The following is a 25,300-nucleotide window of genomic DNA, read 5'->3' on the forward strand; positions in this document are numbered from 1 at the left end:
TTGAAAAGTTGCAAAAATTGCCTTGTACCTTACTGGAGATATGGGGATCATTACATTTGGCAAGTTTTCCAGCAAAGAGTTGCACCCCAAAGGTTGCAAACACCAACATTAGTGTCAGAAGAAGAATAGAGACCTGTTTGGGAAATCAATAATCCAGTCTACGGCAAAATGGCTTTCCCACAAAATCTGGCCATTGCATTACTTTCATATACAGTAACACTATAATAAGCTCACAGAAAAGTACCCGAGGGGAGCAAAAGCTTTAATAAAGAGGGCCCATAAAGAAATCTCCAGGACAAATACTGCCGAGTTAATCCATTACATTCCACTAATGCAAAGAAGAGAGCTTCTTGCCTTGCAATTAAAGGAGACATATCACAACAAATTTAAAATAAAGAGTTTGATGTACTATGTAAACACTACGATTCAGAACGCAAACCTTTTTGTCCAAAAATGTCATCTACTGAAACGATGCTACAACAAAAATACATGGATAACTATAATGCTAACAAGTAAATGTTAAAATAACATATGACCATTTTACGCAAAACATTTAGCACAACCAATATATATCTAGAATAGAATTAGTAGAATTAACAATTAAATAACCAGTCATCTGCTTTCTTTTTACTGAGCGACTAAAGGCAGGAAGTGGACCTGTTTGCTTACTCACCAGGAAGATCTCTTTGAAACCCTTGAGGACTTCTCGAACCACTTTCCTCATTTGCGGCACCAGTTTAAAGATACGCAGTGGGCGTAGGCAGCGCAGCATCATGAGGAGCTGGGCACCAGACTCAGGGGGCACATTGTTTGGTAGCCAGCATAAAAAGATCAGACTGACCTACAGAGTGGGCAGAAACATCACCTTAAAGGGCACAACTCTTCCCTGATTACAGATCTTGAATGTGAAATCACTAACAGCAGACGATTTTCCGATGGCTCATTTATATTGCTTGATTAAAATAAATGCAATGAGTATTCCTTATGAAATAGTCAGCATTGGTGGTGTATGGTGTTCTATTAAATGCAAACAATGTTTATGTGGAACTGTCAGAATTCTTTTAAAATGAGTAAACAGGATGAAATTGATGTGACTGGGTCATTTAAGTAAAGTACTGTTTAGGGTAATTAAAAAGGGATCTTCAGAGCCTCATTAGAGAAGTGAGTAATCAGATCAAAGGCTGCCATTCACATGAATCGCAAAGTGGGTTTTTCACAGGAGAGGAACAGAGATTGGAGTTTTACTAAGTAGATGAAGATGTCCATGACGCCACCGAAGTCTCGGATGACAGCAGTGGGAGTGAAGAACAGACCATCAGCCATGATCTTCAGGTTCAGCTCAATGCTCATGAAGATGACGAAGACATATTCTCCGATCTGCAGGGAAAGGTGTTGTTTAGTATACAATAGCATACAATGAAAATGAGTGGTGTTTCATGCATTTCAGTGATTTTACCACAGGTATGTGGTGTTCTTAGGCACAACGCAAGGCAAAGTGCCAAAAGCCTGTGGTAAATTCCTGCAAGATAGAGCTTTGAGTGGCTTATTTCTTTTAAAGTTACATTTCACAAGTCCACACTTACATACAATTAGAGTAAGTAAAGTTTAATACGTATTTGGCGCGCTGTCCGGGGGGATGGCTCCGAGCTCGGAGTTCGGTCCGAACCCAGAGTACTTCCCCCCGTATGTAAATGGTTAGGACTAGAAGTGTGGAGAAGGGGTGGTGGAGGGATGCTGCTTAACTCTCAACAAATTGAGGTGAGACTGCAGGATATATATACACCTTTTATCGTTGATTGCTGAGTGCTTTCCACTCGTGTTAATTATCTGAGCGTGCTCCTCCCGAACTTTGTTAATAAAACATAATTTATTGTCAATTTTTCAACAATTCTTCTACAAAGTAATATTAGTTAATCAGTCTCATTTTTTATCTGTATTAGATAGAATAGATTTTTACTGTCATTGTCACATGTACAACTTTATTGTCATCGGCACATGTACAACGAAAAGATTTATTTTCAGGAGCTCATGCCGGCTGTAGATGTTATTTGCCAGACATAATGTACATAAAACAAAAAACGACACATACGTAACCAGCCATACAAGGCACCCACCGGGTGTATAATATATAATACAGTATAATGTTATACTTTATTATCAGAATTTCGATTCTGAGCAAACAATTTTGCAATTATTTTACCTACAAATCAGTAACTATTAAAGTGAGTTTCTATGCGAAAGTGTAAATGACACATACTAGTACTATTGACATGATTTTGGGGAACAAACAAGCTCTACATTCAATTTGTAGTCAGCAAAGTCAATAATATTTCCTCATAACAAAAATACTGTAACTATAGGTCATAACATTTCCCGGTTTGTTGGCCAGGTTTTAAGACTAGGAGTGTCGGGACAGAACTGCGGCCAGGATAAAAAAGACAGAAGACTTTCAAGAGCAGCAGGTCAATCAGTTAAATCTTTCTGTATCATAAATGACAGCACAAAATCTTTGAAACAGAGGCACCCTATAAACATTCACATTCAAAGTCAACATAGGTGAATTCCAAAGTAGCCTAAATCAGTGGGGATCATGACAAAATGTGCTCGAAAGTGAAATCGCAAAATTAGTTGGGAGTGGCAATCAAAAGTGCTGGACTGCAACATAAATGAGACATGATGACCAGCCTTCAGGAAAGAGATGAGGAATATTTGCAGGTTAAAAAAGTTAGTCGGTGGTTTGTGTGGGATAAAATGGTGGCCGGTTAGGTTTAGAATACCTGCAGGGTAGGGACATGCATGACCCTAGTAAAAGGGGACTCAAACATCATGGAAATACAAGAGCAGATGGTGACCACGATCATCACCCAGTCCAGATAGGTTACCAAGCCCAGCAAATCACTGGAGAACACACAGACACACACACATGCAAGGTTTAGTGTAGGTTGACTGTGCCAAAACATGGTTTTTCTACTCTACATTTTTCCTACTCTTTTCCTACAGTCTGAGTTCTGTAAATTTTGTCTAAATGTGTTTTGCTTTCACCCTGGCAAAACTTTACAAAGCCAATTCTCATATTGCATTTCTAGAATCAAATCAGTCATACAAATTAAAGAACCTTTTTGACCCCAAAAATTGAAAAAAAAAAGAAATTCAACCAATATTTTGACATTATTTTCATAACAATTAAGCACACTTCTCCTCCATATTCTGATTAATGCAATGCTTCCATATGTTGTTTAACTTTTGAGTTTGTTTGTACTTTTTTTGTATTTTTCACTATTTCAAGATAAATTCTACCAGAATGTATGAATATTTTACAATTATACAATGTATTTTTTAATTTGCAATACATTTAGGTAATGCAAGTGTTTGTAAGTATAAATGTAAGTGTATGCTGCTATAATTTTTTATTCTGAATTTCACTACCCTTTCCTGTAAATATGAAAAAATAAATCGTTGTGTATATTATCAGGCTATCATAGTGCAAAGGCCCTAAACATTTACAGACTTACTATAATTGATGGTATTTTGTGCTGTTCACTGCGCCTGTATTGGGATCCGTTTTAGACCTATTCATAAAAAGCCCATTAACACAGTGTCAGCAAAGAAATGGAAAACACATACGCACAACAGTTTGTGAAACAACATGGCATTATTTTCTGTGATTATGGTACAAAGGGATTAGTCATTTCATTGATGTGGATGAAAATGCTACTGTAACTAATAATATAATGCAATGCATTTGTATTAGCTTTGGTCTTACACATTGAAACGGGCCCGCACAATCATTCGGCAAAAGTTTCGGAAGCGGTGCTCTCTACCAACAATGAACAGTGGCTTGTCAAAATATGGATGGTTTTCCCGAAGTTCCTCCTCTTGCACTTTTCTGTGAATGAAAAAAAAAACAAATCAGAGACATATCAATAAATCCATTTGAAAACTCATCTGCTGCAAACACTGATTTTATCAAAATAAGTATAAGATCTTGGGTGCACAGAAGGGACCTTATTAGATCTTAAAGCATACTGTATCTGTAAATCAGCTACAATTATTTTACTTTTATAGTCCCTCTGTACATGGCAAAAAAATACAGCCAACCAGAAACAAAAGCTTTGCTTCTGTGCAATATGTCTTGATGTCATATACCAATGGCGCTATGCCACCATCAGCATACAGTACAAGAGAACGATAAGGTGCAATAACTCCCACATGGCATGTTTTGTTTGGGGAGAGGGGGAGAGGAGATACAATCTGTTCAACTGACCACATGCCAAGGCAAGTGTATAGAGTGGCAGAAATACCGTTTCATCTCAGCCTGCTCCTTTTTCTCTTGTATCATCTTGATTTCACTGTCCTCACGCTGAGCGTTACGGTAACGGACCGTGCTGGAGTGCTGCAGAGTTCACACGCATGTCAGAGATCACAGATAGACACAGATAGCACTGTCAGCTATTACTCAATGATATCTGCGTGTGTGTGTACTCACATCCTGAGTGAGTGTTTCCAGGGATTTCCCTCTGCTGATTCTCTGGCTGGTAGAGCCATGTCTAAGGGACCTGTGCCAAAAAAGCGGGTTAATGCAGTGCACACTAGCATATTGTAGTGCACTTTATTAATATGCATCCATCCAGTGCTCCTTTAATAAATGAAACAGATGAGTATGTGAAAGCATGTTAATGTGCTTTCCTAACCGGCGCTCTTGGCGGATGTGATGCTGGACACTGAGTATGGATCTCTCTTTAGTTGGCTGACCCTCAAAGGAACCACTCAGCATACGTTGTCTGGTGCAGGCTCTGAAAAAAAACGGGGAAAAAAACAGACAAACCATAACTAGGTCAAGAGCAAATAAATAAATTCTGACTTGTATTCTTTTTGTTTTTTTTATGCAATCACGAGACTTGTCTGACTGTCCAGACAATATTAAGATAACTATAAATGTTAACTAACTTCTAATTTAAATGTGTAGTTATACTGCACATGATTCATTAAAACATGTAAAAAGTTTTCATCATCAAAATCTATTAACTATCTCCATTTAGAAGTCTCATCCTAAATTATTTTCGCTGAGTATTTTGTTTCACTCAAAAATAAGTCACATTACAAAAGCTCATGTCATTTCTAAACTAATGCAATTATTTGGGTACAGTACTCTGCTGCTGAAAGAGTTTCACATACTTTAAATGTACACAATTATGTAATGATCATCAGTGAACACCCAGTAAGCTATGGCACTATTGCCTGTCATGTACTCTGTTGTACGTCCGACACAGCAGATGGCTCTTATTAGCTTATACTGTGTTGTGCAAGTGGAAAACAGTTCTAAGGAGTGGGGTGCCCAAAGAGAGGATGTCAGGATTCTGTTCTGTTTATTGTGTTTAGTTCTGTCATTCTAAGTTGTCCTAATTTCCATGTCTGTGCCTGTTTCATTCTCTTCACCTGTTTTTAATTAACGTTCCCTCATTAAGTCTGTTTGGAGAAGTTTTTCCTTTCAGCTTTCAGCGTACAGACAACACGAATGTCAAGACGATCCCATTCACACGAATCCGCAAAAACAACTAAAACCCTGTATTCTGCTGCCAGGACATTAAAGGAGAACTCTGGGCAATTTTTAAGTTAATCTTGATCGTTATACCTTTGTGAGTACTGTCTTTAGAAAAAAACCGAACCGGATTCGTGCTTGCAACACGGAGCTGTTCCCGCAAAACGCATCTTGTTCATATGTAAGGGCCCTGTTCATGTTGGACAGACATTTTAATTGCATTTTGTGTCTGTTAAAAGGCACAAAGACACTCTTTATGTATATGCCCCCATAACTGCCGTTTTAGCTGAGGGGGAGCTCTGGGCATTTGCGGGAACAGCTCCGTGTTGCAAGCACCAACCCGGTTCGTTTTTTTTTTCTATAGACAGTAGTCACAAAGGTATGACGACCAAGATTAACTTAAAAATTGCCCGGAGTTCTCCTTTAAGGCCTGTTCACATCGGGACGAATTTGGCGCGCGATATTTGCCGACGTTTAACGACTCGTGATTAAACAATGGGCGCCAATGTGAGTGTGCACACCGACGCGAAAAACGCCACGCGTAAAAGCGTCATTTTTTTAAAAAACGCCTCGGGTTCATTTTTTTGGTTTGACGCGGCACGTCAAAAACTATCGGACCAATGAGATTGGCGCTTTTGCTCATGTGTCTGGAGCTTCTGAAGTTACAGTAAACATAACTTGGGGGCGCTCAAACACAAAACGGTCTTGCCGAGCACACATACATAACGGCGAAGAAGATATACACCAAGTAGCGTCTACCATAGACACCTATGGCGTCTACACACTGCCGGGAAGAAGACGAGGAAGATGCAAGCCAAGATAAATGTAGAGCTCCTGGTCTCGTTGGTGTCGGAACATAAGGAACTGTATGACAAACGCGACATCGACTACAAAAATATTGATAAAAGAGAACTGTTATGGAGTAGTATTAGAGCAAATGGGCCTTGATGGTGAGTTTAATTGTCTTTCATGTACATAGGCTTGTAACTTTTTCCAACATTTTCTGTTATATCTGGGGTATTTCTGTTTTACATTAAGCACCATCTAATGTCAGGGAATGAATTTGCATGTTCACTCGGCTCATCGTCAGCGAAAAACGCTTTGGTGTGAACACAAAAAACGCGTTGAAAAACGCGTGCGAATAACGCGTGCCGATATTCGTCCCGGTGTGTACTGGCCTTTAGATGGCGATGAAACTGGCGATAGACTCAACATGTAATACGCATGTGCATGAGGTCATCGTCTTCAGAGATTTGCGTTTTTGTTGTTTACACAGAGAGCGTTTTCAAAAACATGCACTTTGAAACCCATTTTCAAAAGTTTGCGTTTTCAGGCAAAACGCTATTGTCGTGTAAACAAACGGCCAAAACGCATAAAAAGTTTTACGTTGGTTTTTAGTTGGAAGCGCAGTCATGTAAACAGACCCTTTTTGTCTGTTCTTGACTGTATTTAGTGGTTGTGTTTTCTCTTTTTATCTCCCGATTTTCCTTGTGAATCTAAAATAAAGACTATTCTCTATCATTGTGCAATCATTACAGAAGAAACTAATCCTTTTTTCAGAGTGGTCAAATGTGACCTGTAGTGCATTAAAAGTTCAGGCTAACAGTGAAGTGAAGTTGATGCAGTAGGAGGGAATTAATCTCCAGGGATAAATTTTGCACACTTAACAGGTATATGAGGTTACACATCTACTAGGCTCAAGTTCCAGTTCTGACACAAAAAAACACAAAATAACATTTAGTATGCATATGGGTCATTCACAGGAAACAACATAATTTGTATTTTTCCATTAATTAATACTGATTAATTTAACAGCATACTAATTACTTACATTACTTGGTAGATTAACTTTGGGACTTTAATCACACAATCAAAGTTTAGTGAACAGTGCAAATAATTAACAGAATGAAATTAACCATAATTTTATCTTTAAAGGGATTAACTCAAATATCTAATTTCTCCTCATTCATCATATTACATTTCTGTTTCATGAACTGTTGCCAACTTCTTTTAATGGAAAGTACCTAAAGCTCGAAAAGACACTAAATGTCACTAGATGGCGTCATATGCTAATTAGCATTTTCACTATGTAATTGTGTAGTATTTGCATTCTGCCTTGTTTCAGCCTTTTACATTTGTTTCCTTCTCTCTTCTCTCTGTGCTCACATACTGTGTTTTAATACAGCCAAATTTCCAATAAAACTGATTTAATTATTTGGTTGTCAGACAATGGGATGAATATGAAATAGTGACTGAAACGCAGCCCATTAAGTCTACATGTTATCTAGCTCTCCCTTCCAAACTGTTAATCTGCACTAAAATCCTGATTTATAATTGAGACATCGTCTTACAAATTTACCATACACATAAGATAAAGACAATGGTTCCCTTTCAAGGGAACTTCGAGCTGCGTCAAACGCTGCGGGAACGCCCCTGCGTTGTGCGTCATGAAGCACGTATGGAATCAGCCCAATGGAGAGATGAAACGTCATAGGCGGGTGACGTCATCGACCAGGAAACTATAAAGCACCCCAAAAACACAAGCGCATTAGCTTCTGTGCTTTCAGTCGCGCTACATGTGAATCTGTCCCTGTGTGATATTGTCTGTCTTACATACCCTGCACCACACAAACAATTTATCCCTATATATATATATTGAGAGATTATGGCGGACGAACAGCAGTTTAGAAAGTGTGTTCCTCCCTGCTCGCGTTATTTAACGAGCGGGGATACACATGATCTTTGTGTTGTTTGTTTGGGAGTTCAGCATGCCCAGTTTGCTCTCGAGGGAGCAGACTGTGAGCATTGCGAGCGTTTGCCGTTAAGGACGCTCCGCTCCCGCCGATCGCTCTTTGAGGAGAGCGGTTCGGTGCGCGCTCCCCGCGGTTCGGGTCCCGCTTCTGCCGAGGCAGAGCGGCGGCGCTTATCGTGGGGATCGCAGATGGATCTCACAGCGGGGTTTGAGACGGGCTCTGCCTTATCTCTCCCTTCGCCTGTGAGATCCAGTGCCTCAGTCCCGGGTTCGGAAGCACGCGCTGCGGTTTCTTCCGCTCGGGCTGAGGCACCAATGCTGCAGCTATCCAGTTCTGAGGAACTTGATGTTGTTAGTGTTGAGGGAGATGTGGAGGATTCGCCACCCCACACTCCTGAGAGTGATGAGCTTATGGAGGTGTTAATAAGAGCTGTTGAAAAACTTAATATTGAATGGCCAGTGACTAGACAGGAGTCTGTTTCTAATTCAAAGTTGGATGAGAGATTTTTGCCGTCACGTGTGCAGCCTCCACGCCGGTGCCTGCCGTTTTTCCATGATCTCCACACCGAGGTGTCGAAATCATGGAGAAAACCGGTGTCATATAGAGTGTTTAGTCCCCAGACTTCAACATACGCTAATATTATGGGAGCCAAGGCTCATGGTTATGGTGCTTTGCCTCGTGTGGAAGAGACGCTTGCGAGTAGACGTAGTTCGCGAACTGCGTCAGGCTGCTGATTTATCCCTGCGTGCCACCAGAGAATCGGCCAAATTAATGGGTCGTTCTATGGCAGCTCTGGTGGCCGCAGAAAGACATTTGTGGTTAAATCAGACTAATATTAAAGAGAGAGAAAAAGCTTTTCTTTTAGATGCTCCTCTTTCTCCCATGGGGTTGTTTGGTGATGCTGTGAATTCAGTTATCGATAAATTCCAAGAAGAAAAGAAACAAACTGCAGCTTTTAAAAAGTTTCTTCCCCTTAAAGTTCATGTCCCTGGGGCTGCTGGGCGGGAGCAGCCCCGGCCGTCTTCGAGCTCATCACATAGAGCGCAGCAGAGGCAGAGTGTCGCGTCTCGTGCTCCCCCTGCTGGACAGTGGGCTCAGCCGCGACATTCTCAGCCGAAGCCTTCTCCCAGTAGAACTGATCTGAGGACAGTTATATTGGCTAAGAAGGCTTCGGCTAAGAAGAAGTCCTGACGCCAAGCCGTTCAGGATGCTGAGGGTGGTCCCCACCGAGGCGGAAAGGTGTTCACCTCTTTTTACGGTGCCCATTCCTCCTCGGTGCCCTCAGGGCCTCGTTCTGCCAACCCCGCCTTTATGCCGGGGCACAGACGATCCCAGCGAGCGCTTTCCCGAGGGACGCTCGCTCCCTCTGAGGAGGGTCTCAGAGCGGTCAGACCAGTTGTTCCCTGCCGGTGCGCCGTTACAGGGCGCTGCGTCTGCTGCTCAAGTTACACCAGAGGCCAGTCTCGAGAGGCTGGTACCCTTAGTAGAATTTCTGGCAGAGTGGAAAAGCCTTCCAAAAATATCTCATTGGGTCCTGCAGACAGTAGAAAAGGGTTATGCTATCCAGTTCAGGTGTCGTCCACCAAAATTCAGAGGGGTTCTGCACACAGTGGTGGGCCCCGAGCAGGCTCTGGTATTGGAACAAGAGGTGAAAACGCTCCTTCAAAAAGAGGCTATAGAACGGGTTCCTCCTCCCAGTTTGGAGTCAGGTTATTACAGCCGATATTTCATCGTTCCAAAGAAGGATGGGGGGTTGCGTCCAATTTTAGACCTGCGCATATTGAATCGCTCGGTAGGGAAGCTAAAATTCAAGATGCTCACTATCAAGCAGATCGTGTCTCAAATCAGGTCCGAGGACTGGTTTGTCACGATAGATCTGAAGGACGCATACTTCCATGTGTCCATCCTTCCACAACACAGGAAGTTCCTGAGGTTCGCCTTCGGGGGCGAGGCGTACCAGTACAGGGTTCTTCCGTTTGGCCTAGCTTTATCTCCCCGCACTTTCACGAAATGCATGGATGCAGCACTAGTGCCTCTGAGGCTTCAGGGCATTCGTATTCTCAATTACATCGACGATTGGTTGATTTTAGCTCAGACCGAGCAGATGGCGGTTCGGCATCGAGATGTCGTCCTCGCTCATATCAGAAAGTTGGGGTTGAGGCTGAACGCAAAGAAAAGTGTATTATCTCCTTCCCAGAAGACCACTTTTCTGGGTGTCGTTTGGGATTCGGTATCGATGCGGGCGCGACTCTCTCCGACCCGCATCGCTTCGATTCTCTCAGCTGTGAAACAAGTGAAGCTAGGCCAGCTACTCACTGTCAAGCAGTTTCAGAGACTGTTGGGTCTGATGGCAGCAGCGTCCAACGTTATACCTTGCGGCCTGTTGTACATGAGACCGCTACAGTGGTGGCTCAGGACCAAGGGATTCTCCCCGAGGGGAAATCCGCTCCGCACGTTCAAAGTCACGCGGCGCTGCCTTCGTGCTCTGGTCATGTGGAGAGAAACTTGGTTCCTATCCAAAGGTCCTGTGCTGGGGGCTCTTTGTCGTCGCATAACGCTAACGACGGATGCTTCCCTCACAGGGTGGGGGGCGGTCATGAGTGGTCGCCCAGCCCAAGGTCTGTGGCAGGATCATCATCTTTCGTGGCACATAAATTGTCTAGAGATGTTGGCTGTGTTTCAGGCTCTGAAACACTTCCTAACAGACCTGAGAGGCCATCATGTGTTAGTTCAATCAGACAACACGTCGGTGGTCTCTTATATAAATCATCAGGGGGGCCTGCGGTCTCGCCGGCTTTACAAGTTGGCCCGTCAGATCCTCCTGTGGTCCCAAGGGAAGCTACTATCTCTGAGAGCAATGTATCTCCCTGGGTATTTGAATGTGGTAGCAGACTCCCTGTCGAGGCAGGGGCCGAGGCCAGGGGAATGGAGACTCCACCCCGAGGTGGTGGAGCTCCTTTGGTTGAGTTTCGGTCGCGCCGAGGTGGACCTATTCGCTTCCAAGGAGACCACTCATTGTCATCGGTGGTTCTCCATCACTCTTCCAGCCCCCCTGGGGTTGGATGCTATGGTGCAGCCGTGGCCGAGGTCACGTCTGTACGCCTTTCCCCCGATTGCTCTGTTACCAGGAGTTCTGGAGAGGGTCCGCCGGGACGGGGTCAGTCTACTACTAGTAGCCCCGTTCTGGCCGGCCCGAGTATGGTTTGCGGACCTGATTTCTCTCCTGGACGGTTCTCCTTTGGAGCTCCCGGTCAGGAGGGATCTACTCTCCCAGGCGGGGGGCACGATACTTCACCCCCGCCCAGAATTGTGGAAACTGTGGGCTTGGCCTCTGAGGGGGCCCAGCTCATAGACTCCGGTCTCTCAACCGAGGTTGTTGAGACCATTCTTAACTCCAGAGCTCCATCCACGAGGAAGCTTTATGCCTTGAAGTGGAAACTTTTCACTTCTTGGTGTGGAGAACACCTGCAGGACCCAGTTAACTGCCCAGTGGGTGCAGTGCTGGAATTCCTGCAGGAGCGCTTCTCCACAGGGTTATCCCCCTCCACACTAAAGGTGTATGTGGCGGCACTAGCTGCTTACCACGTCCCTTTCAGTGGAGTTTCTCTTGGGAGACACCCGCTTATAACTCGTTTCCTCCGTGGCACTTTGAGGCTGAGGCCAGCAGTTCGTACGAGGGTGCCGACTTGGGATCTGGCCATTGTATTAGAAGGTATTTCCCTAGCTCCTTTTGAACCTATCGAAGAAGTTCCCGAGAAGTTTCTCACTTTTAAGACTATCTTTTTGCTTGCTATCTCTTCACTAAAAAGAATCGGAGATTTGCAGGCTCTGTCGGTTTCACCCTCGTGCCTGGAATTTGCACCTGGCATGGTTAAAGCTTTTCTGCATCCTAGACCAGGTTACGTTCCTAAGGTTCCTACTAATATTGTTAGACCTACGGTTCTGCAGGCTTTCTGTCCTCCTCCATTTATGTCATCGGACCAGGAGAAACTTAATTCACTCTGCCCTGTTAGGGCATTAGACGCTTATGTCCACAGAGCTGCCCTGTGGAGGAAATCAGAACAACTTTTTGTATGTTTCGGGCCACCCAGGAAAGGGTGTCCGGCGTCTAAACAGAGAATGAGCAAGTGGGTGGTTGAGGCTATCTCACTTGCTTATGAGTCGGCTGGCCAGCCTTCACCTTTGGTTGTCCGAGCTCACTCTACCAGGAGTATGGCTGCTTCTAAAGCTCTTTTGTCGGGGGTTTCCCTGAGTGATGTTTGTGATGCGGCTGGATGGTCTTCACCGCATACTTTTATTAAGTTCTATGACCTAGACTTAAGCTCTACCCCTGGGGCACAGGTGCTCTCGTCCTCTGTGCGCTAGTCTCACATGACGGTCATTTGGTCCTATGGCGACGTGGGTATTCGCGTTCCCGCAGCGTTTGACGCAGCTCGAAGTTCCCTTGAAAGGGAACGTCTCGGTTACGTATGTAACCCTAGTTCCCTGATAGGGAACGAGACGCTGCGTCGCTCCGCCATACTCCCGGCACTCCCGTTAGCGCTTCCTTCAAGCCTATCAGAAGCTAATGCGCTTGTGTTTTTGGGGTGCTTTATAGTTTCCTGGTCGATGACGTCACCCGCCTATGACGTTTCATCTCTCCATTGGGCTGATTCCATACGTGCTTCATGACGCACAACGCAGGGGCGTTCCCGCAGCGTTTGACGCAGCGTCTCGTTCCCTATCAGGGAACTAGCGTTACATACGTAACCGAGACGTTGTGCTGTGATTTCGGCTATGGTTAGGTTAGAAGCAACAGATTATCTATTTTAACTGAATGCGCTGGTCCTCTCACACTCAGCCACTCACTGAACAGAGTAGACACAGAGAGAGGTGTGTGCGCGGTGGGAAATCAAAACCTTGCGCTCATGCGGCAGTAACGGCGTCTCAGAAACTAGATAAGGCTTGTCCAAGATCTGTTGCTAGGCAGTTTTTTGGAAAAAAGTTCAACTCGTTGGCAACACTTTCATGGAATAAAAAAATAACTAACCTAAATTTTACTTTTATTGAATTTAATGAAATTAAATACTATGTAGTTGTTTTTCTAAAATTATTTATGCATTTTCTGAAGAATGAAAAAAATACTGTTTTTGCACAAGAATACTGACAATAAATAATTAGATGTGATATAGTTATGAACTCTGGATTTGAGGTGTGGAATTCTGATTTCTGGAAAGTCCAGCAGGAATAGTCATTTTCCTGCATTTTTAGCACACAGACTGCACCATTTTTTGAAGACTTATTTTGTTAGTGACAACTGCTTAAACAGGTAACAAAAAATGGAAAAATATGTCTTACATAAACAAAAGAAAAAAAACTGCGGTACTGCAGTAGTTTGTGGTGTTTTCTGATGGTTTATTAAAAGCAAATCTTTTAAAGATATTTTGAGATGAAATGTAACTGGTGAGGCTATTGCTATAATTGGTATTGGGAGATTGTTCTGCCGCTGAGATCCCATTGGCTGTTTATGCTCTGAATCAGCACTGATCTATGTATGCTTTAAAAATCCTGCTGCTCACCACCGCCTCTCCATTGTCCATTAATTGCAGAGTCATGTACCAGAACACAGCTAATGACAATTTCAGCTTCAAGAGAACATGTCGCCCTTATTTATGGCCACTCAGAGTGATGAGTGCCTGGCTGATAAAGAGTGTGTGTGTGCATGTGTGTATGCAGACAGACCGAATGCCCCAGACGGCACAGACGACGTGGAATGGCTACTGATGTGCCGTCTGTCTGCTTAGCAGCAGGAGGAGGGGTGGACAAGGTGAGGTGTATGAGTGTGTGTAACACAAGGGAGGTGGGGGACGGCATCGACGTGACCTGAAACTTAACGACAGAGACGAGAACGGTTGAAGAAAAGTGTGGGAATATCTGGCTGCATCGCTTCCAGACTTTTAAATATGAATATGTTCATTCACGCTCACAGGTAACCCACTAACAGTTACATTGATATGGATACGGCATTATCCGCTTTGACTGCTGGGCTGGCTGGATGATAAACATGGAGTCAAAATCATGGAAATGGAGGGTTTAAATGAAAACACATTTACCCTTTATAGGGATTAATTGAAGTTGCCTATGGTAGCCAGAGAAAAACAATGCTGTTCATTTCAAATCACAGAGAATTACGTATCTATAATATGAATAAATATCCTAATTCAAATTCATTTCAATATTTCTGCTTGATGGAAAAACCACTGGGTCTCATTCACTAACTGTCTGTATGCACATATCTACATGCACATATCTACACATTAAAATGACAAAAATCATGATTCATACTGTAAATAAAATTGCCCTTATTACAGATCGATTCATTTGGACTTTTTTAAATGAATATATGGTATTCATTTTCTAGCCCTGCCAGGATAATGTTCAACACAATATCAATCTCAGCCATTGAAATAAAATAAAAAAAATAATAATAATAAAAAATAAACCATATAATAAAACAAAATAAAATAAAATAAAGCTGATAAACATCAATTTGCTGAAAATCAGAAATCTCACCGCAGAATTTTATTGACAGTGGTTTCCTTTTCAATGAGGTTACGGGCTCGGATGCTAAATACTGACTTTCGGAGCTAGGAAGAAAAAGAGGTTTACACAGTAAGATGCACACAGATCAATACGCAGTATAATTCATACATATACATTTACAAACAACAACTGTATTTTTATGTGGGTAAAGCTCAATTTTATATCAGCAAATAAAATCATCCCAATATAATCAACAAAATATTGTTATATAACTGCTGGTTATTTAGGTCTTGTTGTGTGGGAAATAGATATGTTCCTTTCAGAGCATTCATAAGCTTATTGTTTAGTCCCTGTGTCTACTGAGGGGGCAGACTGTGGGAGTTATGGATTGTGGTACCTTCTGATCTATGTATTTATTATCCTCAATGGCAGACCTCTTGGAATGGTCGCAGGATGAGGACGACGCTGAGGGAAGGCGACGGAACAGACAGCTGGGGTCCTGCTGCTGTCGGTCGATGAACTGCTTCATGAAGCTCTCCCTGTGGCACTCGCCCACGGGCACACGCATAACGAAACAGACACACGCAAACACACAAGGGACTTCATGTTTTCAGAGGATTCTTGAGGACGAAGTAGGAGGCATTCAGTGTAAAGGAATAAGTAAATTTGCAAGTATGCGGGTTTGTTTTTAGAAGAATGAATCTTTCATGAAAAATCTTGTTTAAATTTGTTTTTCATTTTCTGACAAATATCTGATTGATGGTTCCCATGGCATTGCTATGCAAATGGAAAGGCATTCTAAAAAAGGCTTTTGGCATATAGCCACAGTAGCTGGTTAAAATCCAGATCCAGTTGCTTACTAGTCGAAGACACCACCAAGAAAGCCCAATGATACTCTGCCTCATATATATACTGTATATATTTTGGAAGCCTCCTGTAATGTAAGATTTTTTTGCATGTTTTATCATCCATCAAATGAAAAAGTCTGATCACTTTGAAAAGTAATAGCACACATATCTTCAACAATTCACTAGATATGAGGTACCATTCAGTACACATAGTACCTGATTCTAGGCACAGTGAAGTCTGAAGGCAGCTTGGAGATTTTCACCATCTGTGGTCGATTGGGGAACTTCTCAAAGATCCGTAATCGCAGAGGAAGTTTCTCTTTCGTATCAGCATTGGCTTCGCTCTGTTTCAGCTGTGGAGAGAAGCCAGGAGACTCACTTGACACAAATGTTACATTCTGTGACTCAACCGAGAGACACTGATAAGCAACATTGTGTTTTCACACATAGCTCTCAACACATTTGGTAGACAGTCCAAAATTGACATAAGTTATCCATCTCTACTTCTGATTACCCCTTTTGAAAACTAAGCTAGTCTTCAAGTAGAATGCAAAGAGTGTATTTTAAATTCAGTTCATCACTTCTGCTGGTGAGAGAGGAAAGGGTTAGCCTGTATGGTACAACGCTTTGAATAAATGTGCCCCTCTGAGGCTTAACTGACTTCATGTGCCATAACCTTTTATCTTTCCCCATGTCTATCAAGCAACATAAAGGCCTCGGATGATTAGGCCAGAGCACACTAGAGGACCACTTCTCATTCTCCTGTCAGAAGAGATGCATAAATTAAAGTGAATAAGATAAAACCAAGATGACAGATTGCTACATATTTTATAAACATACATATGAATGCACAATAAAACAACTACAGAATGCTCTATTGATATAAAAAACCAACAAACAAGAAACATGCAACTACAATTTGATTCACTAAAACAGTAACACTAATGCTAACAAAACCCTAACCATAACAACATTTGTTAATTAATATTTTTTTTAATGAACAAGATATTCATTTGCTAGGATTTAAAAGCAAAACATTATGTTAACAGAGTGCTGTTCTGCTAGGCTGTCCAAAGATGGCAGCAGCGCACAGCCTCAACGCAGTTATCCATCCATAACAACAATGGCTGTCAACTAGTTTTGCTTCAGGACCCAGATTTTATATAGACATCAAGTGGGAACCCAATACAGCACCAACACTGTTTTCCATGCAAAAAATAAATCAAACAAATATCTCATTATAACCTAATGTTTAAATGTTTTTTTTTTTTTATTAAGCCAGAAAGGCAAAAAACTGTGATTGGCACAAACTATGTTTATCCTCCTAGCAAGTGAACCTATATAGTTTTTTTTACAGTATATTGTGTAGTTTTGTTTAAATGGTATTGATGATGCAACCTGTCTATGCCGGCATCTTTCTAATTTGTCTAGCTTCTACCTTGTGACATAAATTTGTGCCAAAATACCATAGAGTTAGATAAGCCTATTTATTTTGATATCTAGGAATGATTTTATGGTTAGTTTTATTTTGTTTTCTCAATAGGACCCTCAAAATAGACCCAGAAACCACTATCTACTACTTTTGGTTCACTATCTACCAACATAGTGCCTATTAGGGAAGCAAAACAAAACCAAAACAAAGACACATTCACACAAACAGGCTAAAAGTGGTCAAACAAACAGAAATGTCATGAATAACGGAAAGCAATTAATTTATTTTAATTACATATGAAAGGAAACATTGAAATTCTTTAACTGGAAGCGTCTGAGCGCCTGTAGATAAATATTCTGATTAAGAGTGAGAAACACCAAAATTAGGATCTCTGATGACTGCTTATCTTTAGAAATAAGCATGTGACCTGGACCCTTCAGAAAATTAAAAGAATTTGGCAAGAGTAACCAAGAGGAACTGACAAAAAGAGAGAATAGCTAATAATGTCATTGCATTATATTATTGTATTATGACTTATGATTTTTTTCATTCATCACTTGAATTGTCCATACATTCAGACATTAGCAGTGCACCATACATGCTTTCATAGATTTACAGTCAGCAGGTCATTTTCTGGTCTGGAAGGGAAGCACTACTTTGAAGAGGTTGTGCTAATGTTGCTGAGAGCCTACAGTGAGGACGATGCCGTTGGATGCTTGAGCCAAGATGAAATGAGCTCAACACGGATCTTGATGTTTTCAATGTTTTCAGATGAGAGTAATCACCTACTCAAACCAATGTGGCATGCAGGTGTTAGGAAAAATAGCTTTAGCGCCACCAACATGCTGGGTTGTGCAATGTAACCAAAAGCTCAAGGATTAGGTCCGAAAAAAGGTTTGTGGCCATTGTGAAATGGATCCATTGTTTATATACAACAAACATTCACAACAAATATTCAGACTTGATATGAATAGTACTTAAGGGAGGAAGAATGCATTGGGAAACCGACCGCTTGCTGCGCTTTCATATTCTTGGCTGCTTGGTGGAAAACATAAAAAACGGTTAAGTCTACACAGGAGCAAATTTGGATTTCCCTGTCTCCTATCCAAAACAAAGTCTACATCTGTTTCTGGGCAACTTTATTGTAAGAGTGTGTGTTTGAAACCTCACAAGTCCCAAAGGCTCCAATCAATAGCTCTGCACTCTGCAGGGTGGCTTCAACTCTGCATTTTACTTGGCAACAGCCTCTGATTAGCTCTCACACAAAGACACATGACACGAAGCACTGCGGAGAGAACAGGCGCTTCTAAGTAATACCAACACAATTGACATCCCTCAAGTATAAGTAGTTACAGTGAGAATCCTCCCTGCTTTGCAACACCACACACCCATCCCCTTGTTTATACAAATCTGGTAGCTAAAACAAAAGTTTGTATAATTTATCACAATGGATTCAAAGTTTGAACTCATTTTAAAACAAAAGATTTAAAACAAAATTTCACCCAAAAAAAAATTATTTCATCTTTTACTGACCCTCATGGTGTTCCTGTATGACTTTCACCAACGGTGTTGGTGTCATTTTGAAAAGAATATGTTTTTGAATTCAAACATTTTCTGAGTAATTTATTAATTTCAGGCCGTAAATCACATACATGCAACAGTAGTTGCACAGCCTAGATTTTTTTTTATGCGTGACATACCTGGTCCAGTGTTGTTATTTTTAACTGAAACTAAAAATAAAACGTTAATTGATATTAGATGAAAAACTTAAAATGAACAACTAAAAAATCTTAAAAAGAGAAATGTTGCCTTGGCAACTAACTGTCATGATGGGCTGCGCATGAACGATTGCGTGATGATGGAAAATAACTGAAAACATTATTTACAATATAACTCTGAACACTCAGGAGATCTGGACAGACAGTAGGATGCCACTAAATCAACTTAAATGTCAATGAACAACACCAAACAAAGGAAACTAAAGGTTTAAACACATGCAGGGAATAATCAACATAAAATGAAACCGGTACGGAACTCAAATCAGGAACTATGGACAGGTTCCCTGAGAAGGGGAACAAGACACTGCGTCCTAGGACGGAAATGGTGAATGCCTCCGACATGACTGGTGTCTAAAGCATGTGTCAAAACATGACAATAACATTGGCCGGCAACAGCCTATGACGTCACTACTGGTGCGACCAGAGCCTGTAGTACATGTCATCGTCTGAAGGAGACATGGTTAGGCATGCCTGAAGCATGGCAACGAGACACAATGAGAGTCATGGGGAACAAAAGCCCACTCCGCCATGCTAAAGCAATGAGTGCCGTATGGCTGACATAAGCCAATGTCTTCAACAGAACTGATCTGGAGTCACAGTTCCCCGTCCGAGTGGTACGCACCTGTGGTCGTCGTGACTCTGATCCCTAGGGCCAGAAACCCTGGCTACATAGGGCAGCTTAGCTCAGGGCCTGGTATATAAAGAATACATTAAAGGGAATATGGCCATGGATTAAAATATATCCTGCCAGTTCCCACAGGGGACACACCCCTGATGAGTGGAGGTCCCACGAGGGGAGCCCTAGCAATACTCAGGGGTGACTCTCTAAAGCGAGAGGAGGCCTAGCTAAGTTCTACGCTAAGGACTGCTTATCAAGGAGGCTAAAAATGAGCCTAACACTTGATACTGCTATCCAGATGGAGCTCTGGTGGCGGATGCCTCAGCAGGACGACTCTCTAAAGCGAGAGGAACTCTAGCAACACCACCTTTAAGACAGTTAACCAGGGAGGCTCCAAAAGAGAGCCTCCAAGGAGCACTCAGATCGGAGGCTTCAGCATAACAACCCTCTATAGCGAGAGGAAACCTAACTATGCTCCACGCTAAAAGACCACCTCACTAAGGAGGTTAATAGAGAGCAACACAACTTGGACTGGTTATCTAATGTGGAGCTCTGGGGAGCTTTCTAAATTGAAAGGACGCCTAACAGAGCTTTCCTAGGGTGGTTACACCAGGGAAGCTTACAGAGAGCCATTCAAGCTCACAGAGCGAAAGCTTCAGCATAACGACCCTCTAAAGCGAGAAGAAACCTTCCTACACTCTACGCTAAAAGACCACTTGGACATGTTATCTAATGCGGAGCTCTGGGGAGCAGGGTAGGGTTGCACCAGCCGTTCGTAAGTTCTTTCTTATATTGGAGCGTAAAGTCCACACTAGAGGCTTAGTAACTACTAGCTAGTTTGTAACTAACTTTGTACTATATTCCGTTGCACCATTTGTTCGTAAGGCAGAACGTAGCTAGTAGGTCGTAAGCGCTCCGCAAAGTAATGCGTAGTCGCATATTATGACGTTTAGCCTCGATGAACCAGTAGCAGCCTTCAAATACGTGAGCAGAAGTTGTGTTGAATTGCCGTGAATTTTAGTTTATCCTTCATTCTAACAACTTCTACCTCACGTTACTAACGGTAAAAATAAGTTTCCATTAAATACGATACTTGATCATAACATAAGTGTTTTTATATGTAAATAACATTTATAATCTGTATTTGAAATGAAATAAGCATCAATAAATAAATATTGATACAAAAAAACATAAGATATTAATACGTTTATGGATTATGACTGATATTTGACATGCACAACATGGACCGATGCACACAGCGGTGCTGTTTAGGACGGTTGGTGTTAAAGAGCCGCTAACAAAGTTATCTTTTCACATAATGTTCTCTCTCTTAAAATGTAAGCGAGTGTAAATGTCAGCATTATCATATATGTCTAAAGAATTGAAGTCTGTCAGGTAAAAGAAGAGCTTATTGATGCAGTTTAGTCTGTCTGATATTTTATTCCAACCGTTACTCCTGATCGGAGGCTGCTGTTAATATTTAGTTGGAACGTAGAGTTATGTATGTTTAAGATAAGTTTAATGGTGCAATGTAAAAATATTTAGAAGTTCGTAAGTTGTAACTTAGTTCCCATTTACGTCAAAACCAGGCTAAGTTGTAACTTACGCACAGCTGGTGCAACCGGCCTCTAATGCGGAGCTTTTAGCATGACGACTGTTTAAAAAAAAGAGCAGAGGCCTCAGCAAGACGACTGTCTAAAAAGGGAGTAGACCTAACCATACGCCACTTAACATTTACATTTGATAATTTAGCAGACACTTTTATTCAAAGAAACTTACAAATTAAGAGAGCAATATAAGCTGTCAAATCAACAATAGGGAAACAATATGCAAATGTCGTGACTAGTCTCAGATAGAACAGCACAGCACAGATAGCCAGGATTTTTTATATAATAGATATAGAATAGTAAGTGTTAGTATTATTGAGTCAAATGTTGGTGAAAGAGATGTGTCTTTAGTAGATTCTTGAAGATGGCTAAAGACTCATCAGCTCGTGTTGAGATAGGCAGGTCATTCCAACAGCTTGGAACAATCAAGGTAAAGGTCTATGAAAGTGATTTTGTGCCTCGTTGGGATAATTGGAAAATAATTCATTATATTTACATAGCGCTTTTCTCTGCACTCAAACTGCTTTACATAGAAGGGGTGGGGTCTCCTCAACCACCACCAATGGTACCACAAGGTGCTGTTCAATTGCAATATACAAGTTTCTGGATGGCACGTATGTCTGAAGTAATGAGTTAAAGGGATAGTTCACTCAAAAATGAAAATTAGCCCATGATTTACTCACCCTGAAGCCATCTTGGTGTATATGACATTCTTCTTTCAGACGAATACAATCGGAATTATATAAAAAAATGTCCTGGGTTAATAATGAGAGTGAATGGCTGTTTGACTTTGGAAGTAGGGGTGACACGATCCGTCTTTTTTGCCTCCGATACCGATTACGATACCTTGGACTCAGTATTGGCCGATACCGAGTATCGATCCGATGCAATACTAAAATAATAATTAAAAAAACAGTGCCGAATTACATAATAAACTGTATCTGTATGCCTCACTGTGGGGAAGAGACTGTTATTATTCTTTTGTTAAAGGCATCAAAATTTGACTTAAACATTATTTTCTTTATTTTGTAAAACAATACATAGAAAAAATATATAGTATATAATTAAAAGACATTTCTTTTAAAATTTTAAGCACAACTTTTTAATGAAGCAGCAACATATGATAGATTGGACAGAACAACTAAGGCTATCAATAAACTGCCATTGTGCAAAAGTATTGTAATATGAAAGGCTCCAATTCAGAGCGGCACGAAACACTAATGCACATCCTGTGTGCAGAATGATGTGTTTGAAGTAACATGGAGACAGGGTGTGCAACACTTCGCATTGAAAAGTTCAAAGCACAAAAGTAAGATATACATATATTTATTCATTTATTCCTTTAGTTTGAGCCTTTTAACAGTTTTAAAGGGTTAGTTCACCCAAAAATGAAAATTAAGTCATTAATTACTCACCCCCATGCTGTACCAACCCCGTAAGACCTCCGTTCATCTTCGGAACACAAATGAAGATATTTTTGATTAAATCTGAGAGGTGGATCACTGCTAATAAAGTCGTTATTTATATATATTTTTTCACACAAAAAGTAGTCTCGTCGCTTGATAAACTTATAGTTGAGCCACTGTAGGCACATGGAATATTTAAACATGTTCTTTAATGACTTTCTGGGCCGTCAAGTTTCATTCCCTTAGGCTGCCTATGTAGCAGTGATCCACCTCTCAGATTTAATCAAAAATATCTTTATTTGTGTTCCGAAGATGAACGAAGGTCTTACGGGGTTGGTACAGCATGGGGGTGATTAATTAATGACTTAATTTTCATTTTTGGGTGAACTAACCCTTTAAATTTCAGTTAATGTGCGCGTGAAGAGCAATTATATTGCTCTCTACTCCAGTGTTGAGATCTAACAGACAAAGTAACATGTGAAACTCCAGCAAGTTAAATTTCTTTTATGCAAACCATAGACCTTTATCTACAGATCTAAGGTATAATAATAGGAACATTGACTCATCTTGGAGAGAGTTTCATCGTGTTGACTGTCGTAACCGAGCGAGACGCGCTGTTTGAATGCTGAATGGAGAATGACTGACAGCCGCAGCGGAGGGAAGCACTTAGGTGAAGATTAATTTAACGACTTAAGTCTGTACCTCACATTAAACTATATGTAATGGCTTCAGAAAACTTGGAATATAGTAAACGAAAACATTATGGTGCTTTATAATGTTTTAGTGCCTTTTGTGTTGTATAACAATAACATACGCACAATATTGGATTTGAATGGTCTCGTCTGGTCGATACCCAATCCAGCAAATATTGGTAGTATCGGAGCAATACCAATACTGAGTATCGGATCGGCGCACCCCTATTTGGAAGTACATTAAATCGCATCTATTCGTGATTAGAGTGCTTGACACGGATCTGCGGGGGTTAATAAAGGTCTTCTGAAGTGAAGTGAAGTCTTCGTGTAAAAGTCAAGTTCAAGGGTTACTCTTTTGACATAAATTTTTCGAACAAAATTAAAAAAGAAAAGGAGACCTAACTACACTTCCACTGGAAGTCACTCCGGGGAGCCAAACACATCGGAGGCCCCGCCCAGGCTGAGCTCTGAAAAGAGGGACGTCTCAACATAATGACTCTTAAAAAGTCTAACAAGTTCTACTAAAGAGGCTCACGAGAGCCAAAGGATTAATAGTGCCAACCGGGCAGATTCTGAGAATGGAGGCCTCAACAAAATTACTCTCTAAAATGAGAGGAGGCCTGACTACGCTTAACTTAAAAGCCCCAAAACCCAACAACACACTCACAATCACTATCCTGTGCTGAACCAATCAGAGGGCAGGAATATATACATAATAAAACACTGCAAAACAACTTCATAGGTCCAGCCTCAGGGCCTGACGTAAGCACGTGACAAAAGCCTCAAACACACCCCACCTGACCTCAGCGTGCAGATCGGGTGAAAACAGAAGGCTCACAAGAGCTGGGCAATTATAGCTTAGAAATATATCGCTCATCTAACCGGCTGCGCTATGGCAGATCTAATCTCTCTGTGGCGCAAGACACAACCTCCAAGCAACTCGTCGTACGAGGGGCAGGCAGGCTGTGAGAATTCAGAAACTACATTGTCCTCAACAGCAACATCCTGCTCTTCTTGGCTTGAAGCCAGGGGTGAACTCACTGCCAGATCAGAAGATGTGAGCAATAACACATCCTCATCTAGCAGCTCGATCTCGTCAGCTACCGAAGAATGATAGCCATACTATTCTCGAATTCCTAGGCAAGCTCCATCTGAGAGCCCCACGATCTCAGTTTCATCCTCGCCTCAGCTGCAGCAGGTCCCGATTCGCGGGGCATAGATGATTGTCTCAATTACCTCGAGAAAAGAGATAAACGAGAGCGGAGTTTCTTCATGGAGAAACTCCTCGCCTAAGCATAATCACACACAGATCGTGTTTCATCAGATGTCTGACAGCACTGTCACACGCACTTCCTAAATTTCGCTGCCATAACTGCCTTCAACACGTCACAAACAAACGGCTCCTGAAGACAAGGAAAAGGATAACGTGTACTACAGGCGCCCAATTTATACTCTGGTAGCACCAGTAGTAACATCTATACAGTATATATAACACTGCCCTGGTTACCGTAAGCTACAGGATGGACAGATCAGTATGAACATTATTCAAAATATCTAATATTTCTGTTCAACAGAAAAAAGAAAGCCATTCTGGTTTGGATCCACATAAGGGTGAGTAAATGATGACAGAATTTTAATTTTCAAGATGTGGTAAGTACATGTGATGGAGTGCTGAAGAGCTGCATTTCTTATATTCCCGATGGCTAGTGAAAAGTCTGCGTGTAGTGCATATTTTTTTGTAAGACTGGCATATGGCCGCAGTTCTTCATAATGATGAATCATATGTAGCATTTTACATAAATCATAGCAGTGAGAGCCATGCATCTAAAATAAGTGTGTTGGCCTTGGGACACATTAGGGTGATCCATTCACTCCTATTCACACATTCTTTCCAATTTCAGGCTCAGGTGAACCATACTAGACTATTCTCCAAGTCCCCTGCCTTTCTAGAAGACAAGGGTATTGGTTATTGACCAATTGCTGCTTGGTCTGTGGCACATTCACAAAGGAGCCTGTAATAGTGTGTTGTGCTCCCAGCATCATGAGTGATTGGTCGGTCTACAAATCTGTATGTCACCATCCAACAAATTTACTCTACAGGCCA

The 25,300-nt window shown here is 41.6% G+C and overlaps 1 protein-coding gene across 3 annotated transcripts in view; it reads right to left on the bottom strand.

Moving 5' to 3' along the window:
- Window positions 1-25,300, bottom strand: part of nalcn (sodium leak channel, non-selective) — a 134,721-nt gene that overhangs the window by 27,735 nt on the left and 81,686 nt on the right. For all 3 annotated transcript variants that reach the window (XM_077216053.1, XM_077216052.1, XM_077216054.1), the window contains exons 18-29: window positions 15,879-16,015; window positions 15,212-15,353; window positions 14,845-14,918; window positions 4,692-4,793; window positions 4,487-4,556; window positions 4,302-4,393; window positions 3,764-3,886; window positions 3,513-3,569; window positions 2,778-2,898; window positions 1,246-1,377; window positions 674-841; window positions 29-133 (exon numbers count right to left, since the gene is read on the bottom strand). In XM_077216053.1, coding sequence (XP_077072168.1) covers window positions 29-133; window positions 674-841; window positions 1,246-1,377; window positions 2,778-2,898; window positions 3,513-3,569; window positions 3,764-3,886; window positions 4,302-4,393; window positions 4,487-4,556; window positions 4,692-4,793; window positions 14,845-14,918; window positions 15,212-15,353; window positions 15,879-16,015 — 1,323 coding nt within the window. The remainder of the gene's footprint in view (window positions 1-28; window positions 134-673; window positions 842-1,245; window positions 1,378-2,777; window positions 2,899-3,512; window positions 3,570-3,763; window positions 3,887-4,301; window positions 4,394-4,486; window positions 4,557-4,691; window positions 4,794-14,844; window positions 14,919-15,211; window positions 15,354-15,878; window positions 16,016-25,300) is intronic.

The sequence above is a fragment of the Siphateles boraxobius genome, unplaced genomic scaffold, assembly GCF_051911475.1.
Source record: "Siphateles boraxobius isolate OS27281-9 unplaced genomic scaffold, OSU_SipBor_1 7, whole genome shotgun sequence".
Classification (NCBI taxonomy): Eukaryota; Metazoa; Chordata; class Actinopteri; order Cypriniformes; family Leuciscidae; genus Siphateles; species Siphateles boraxobius.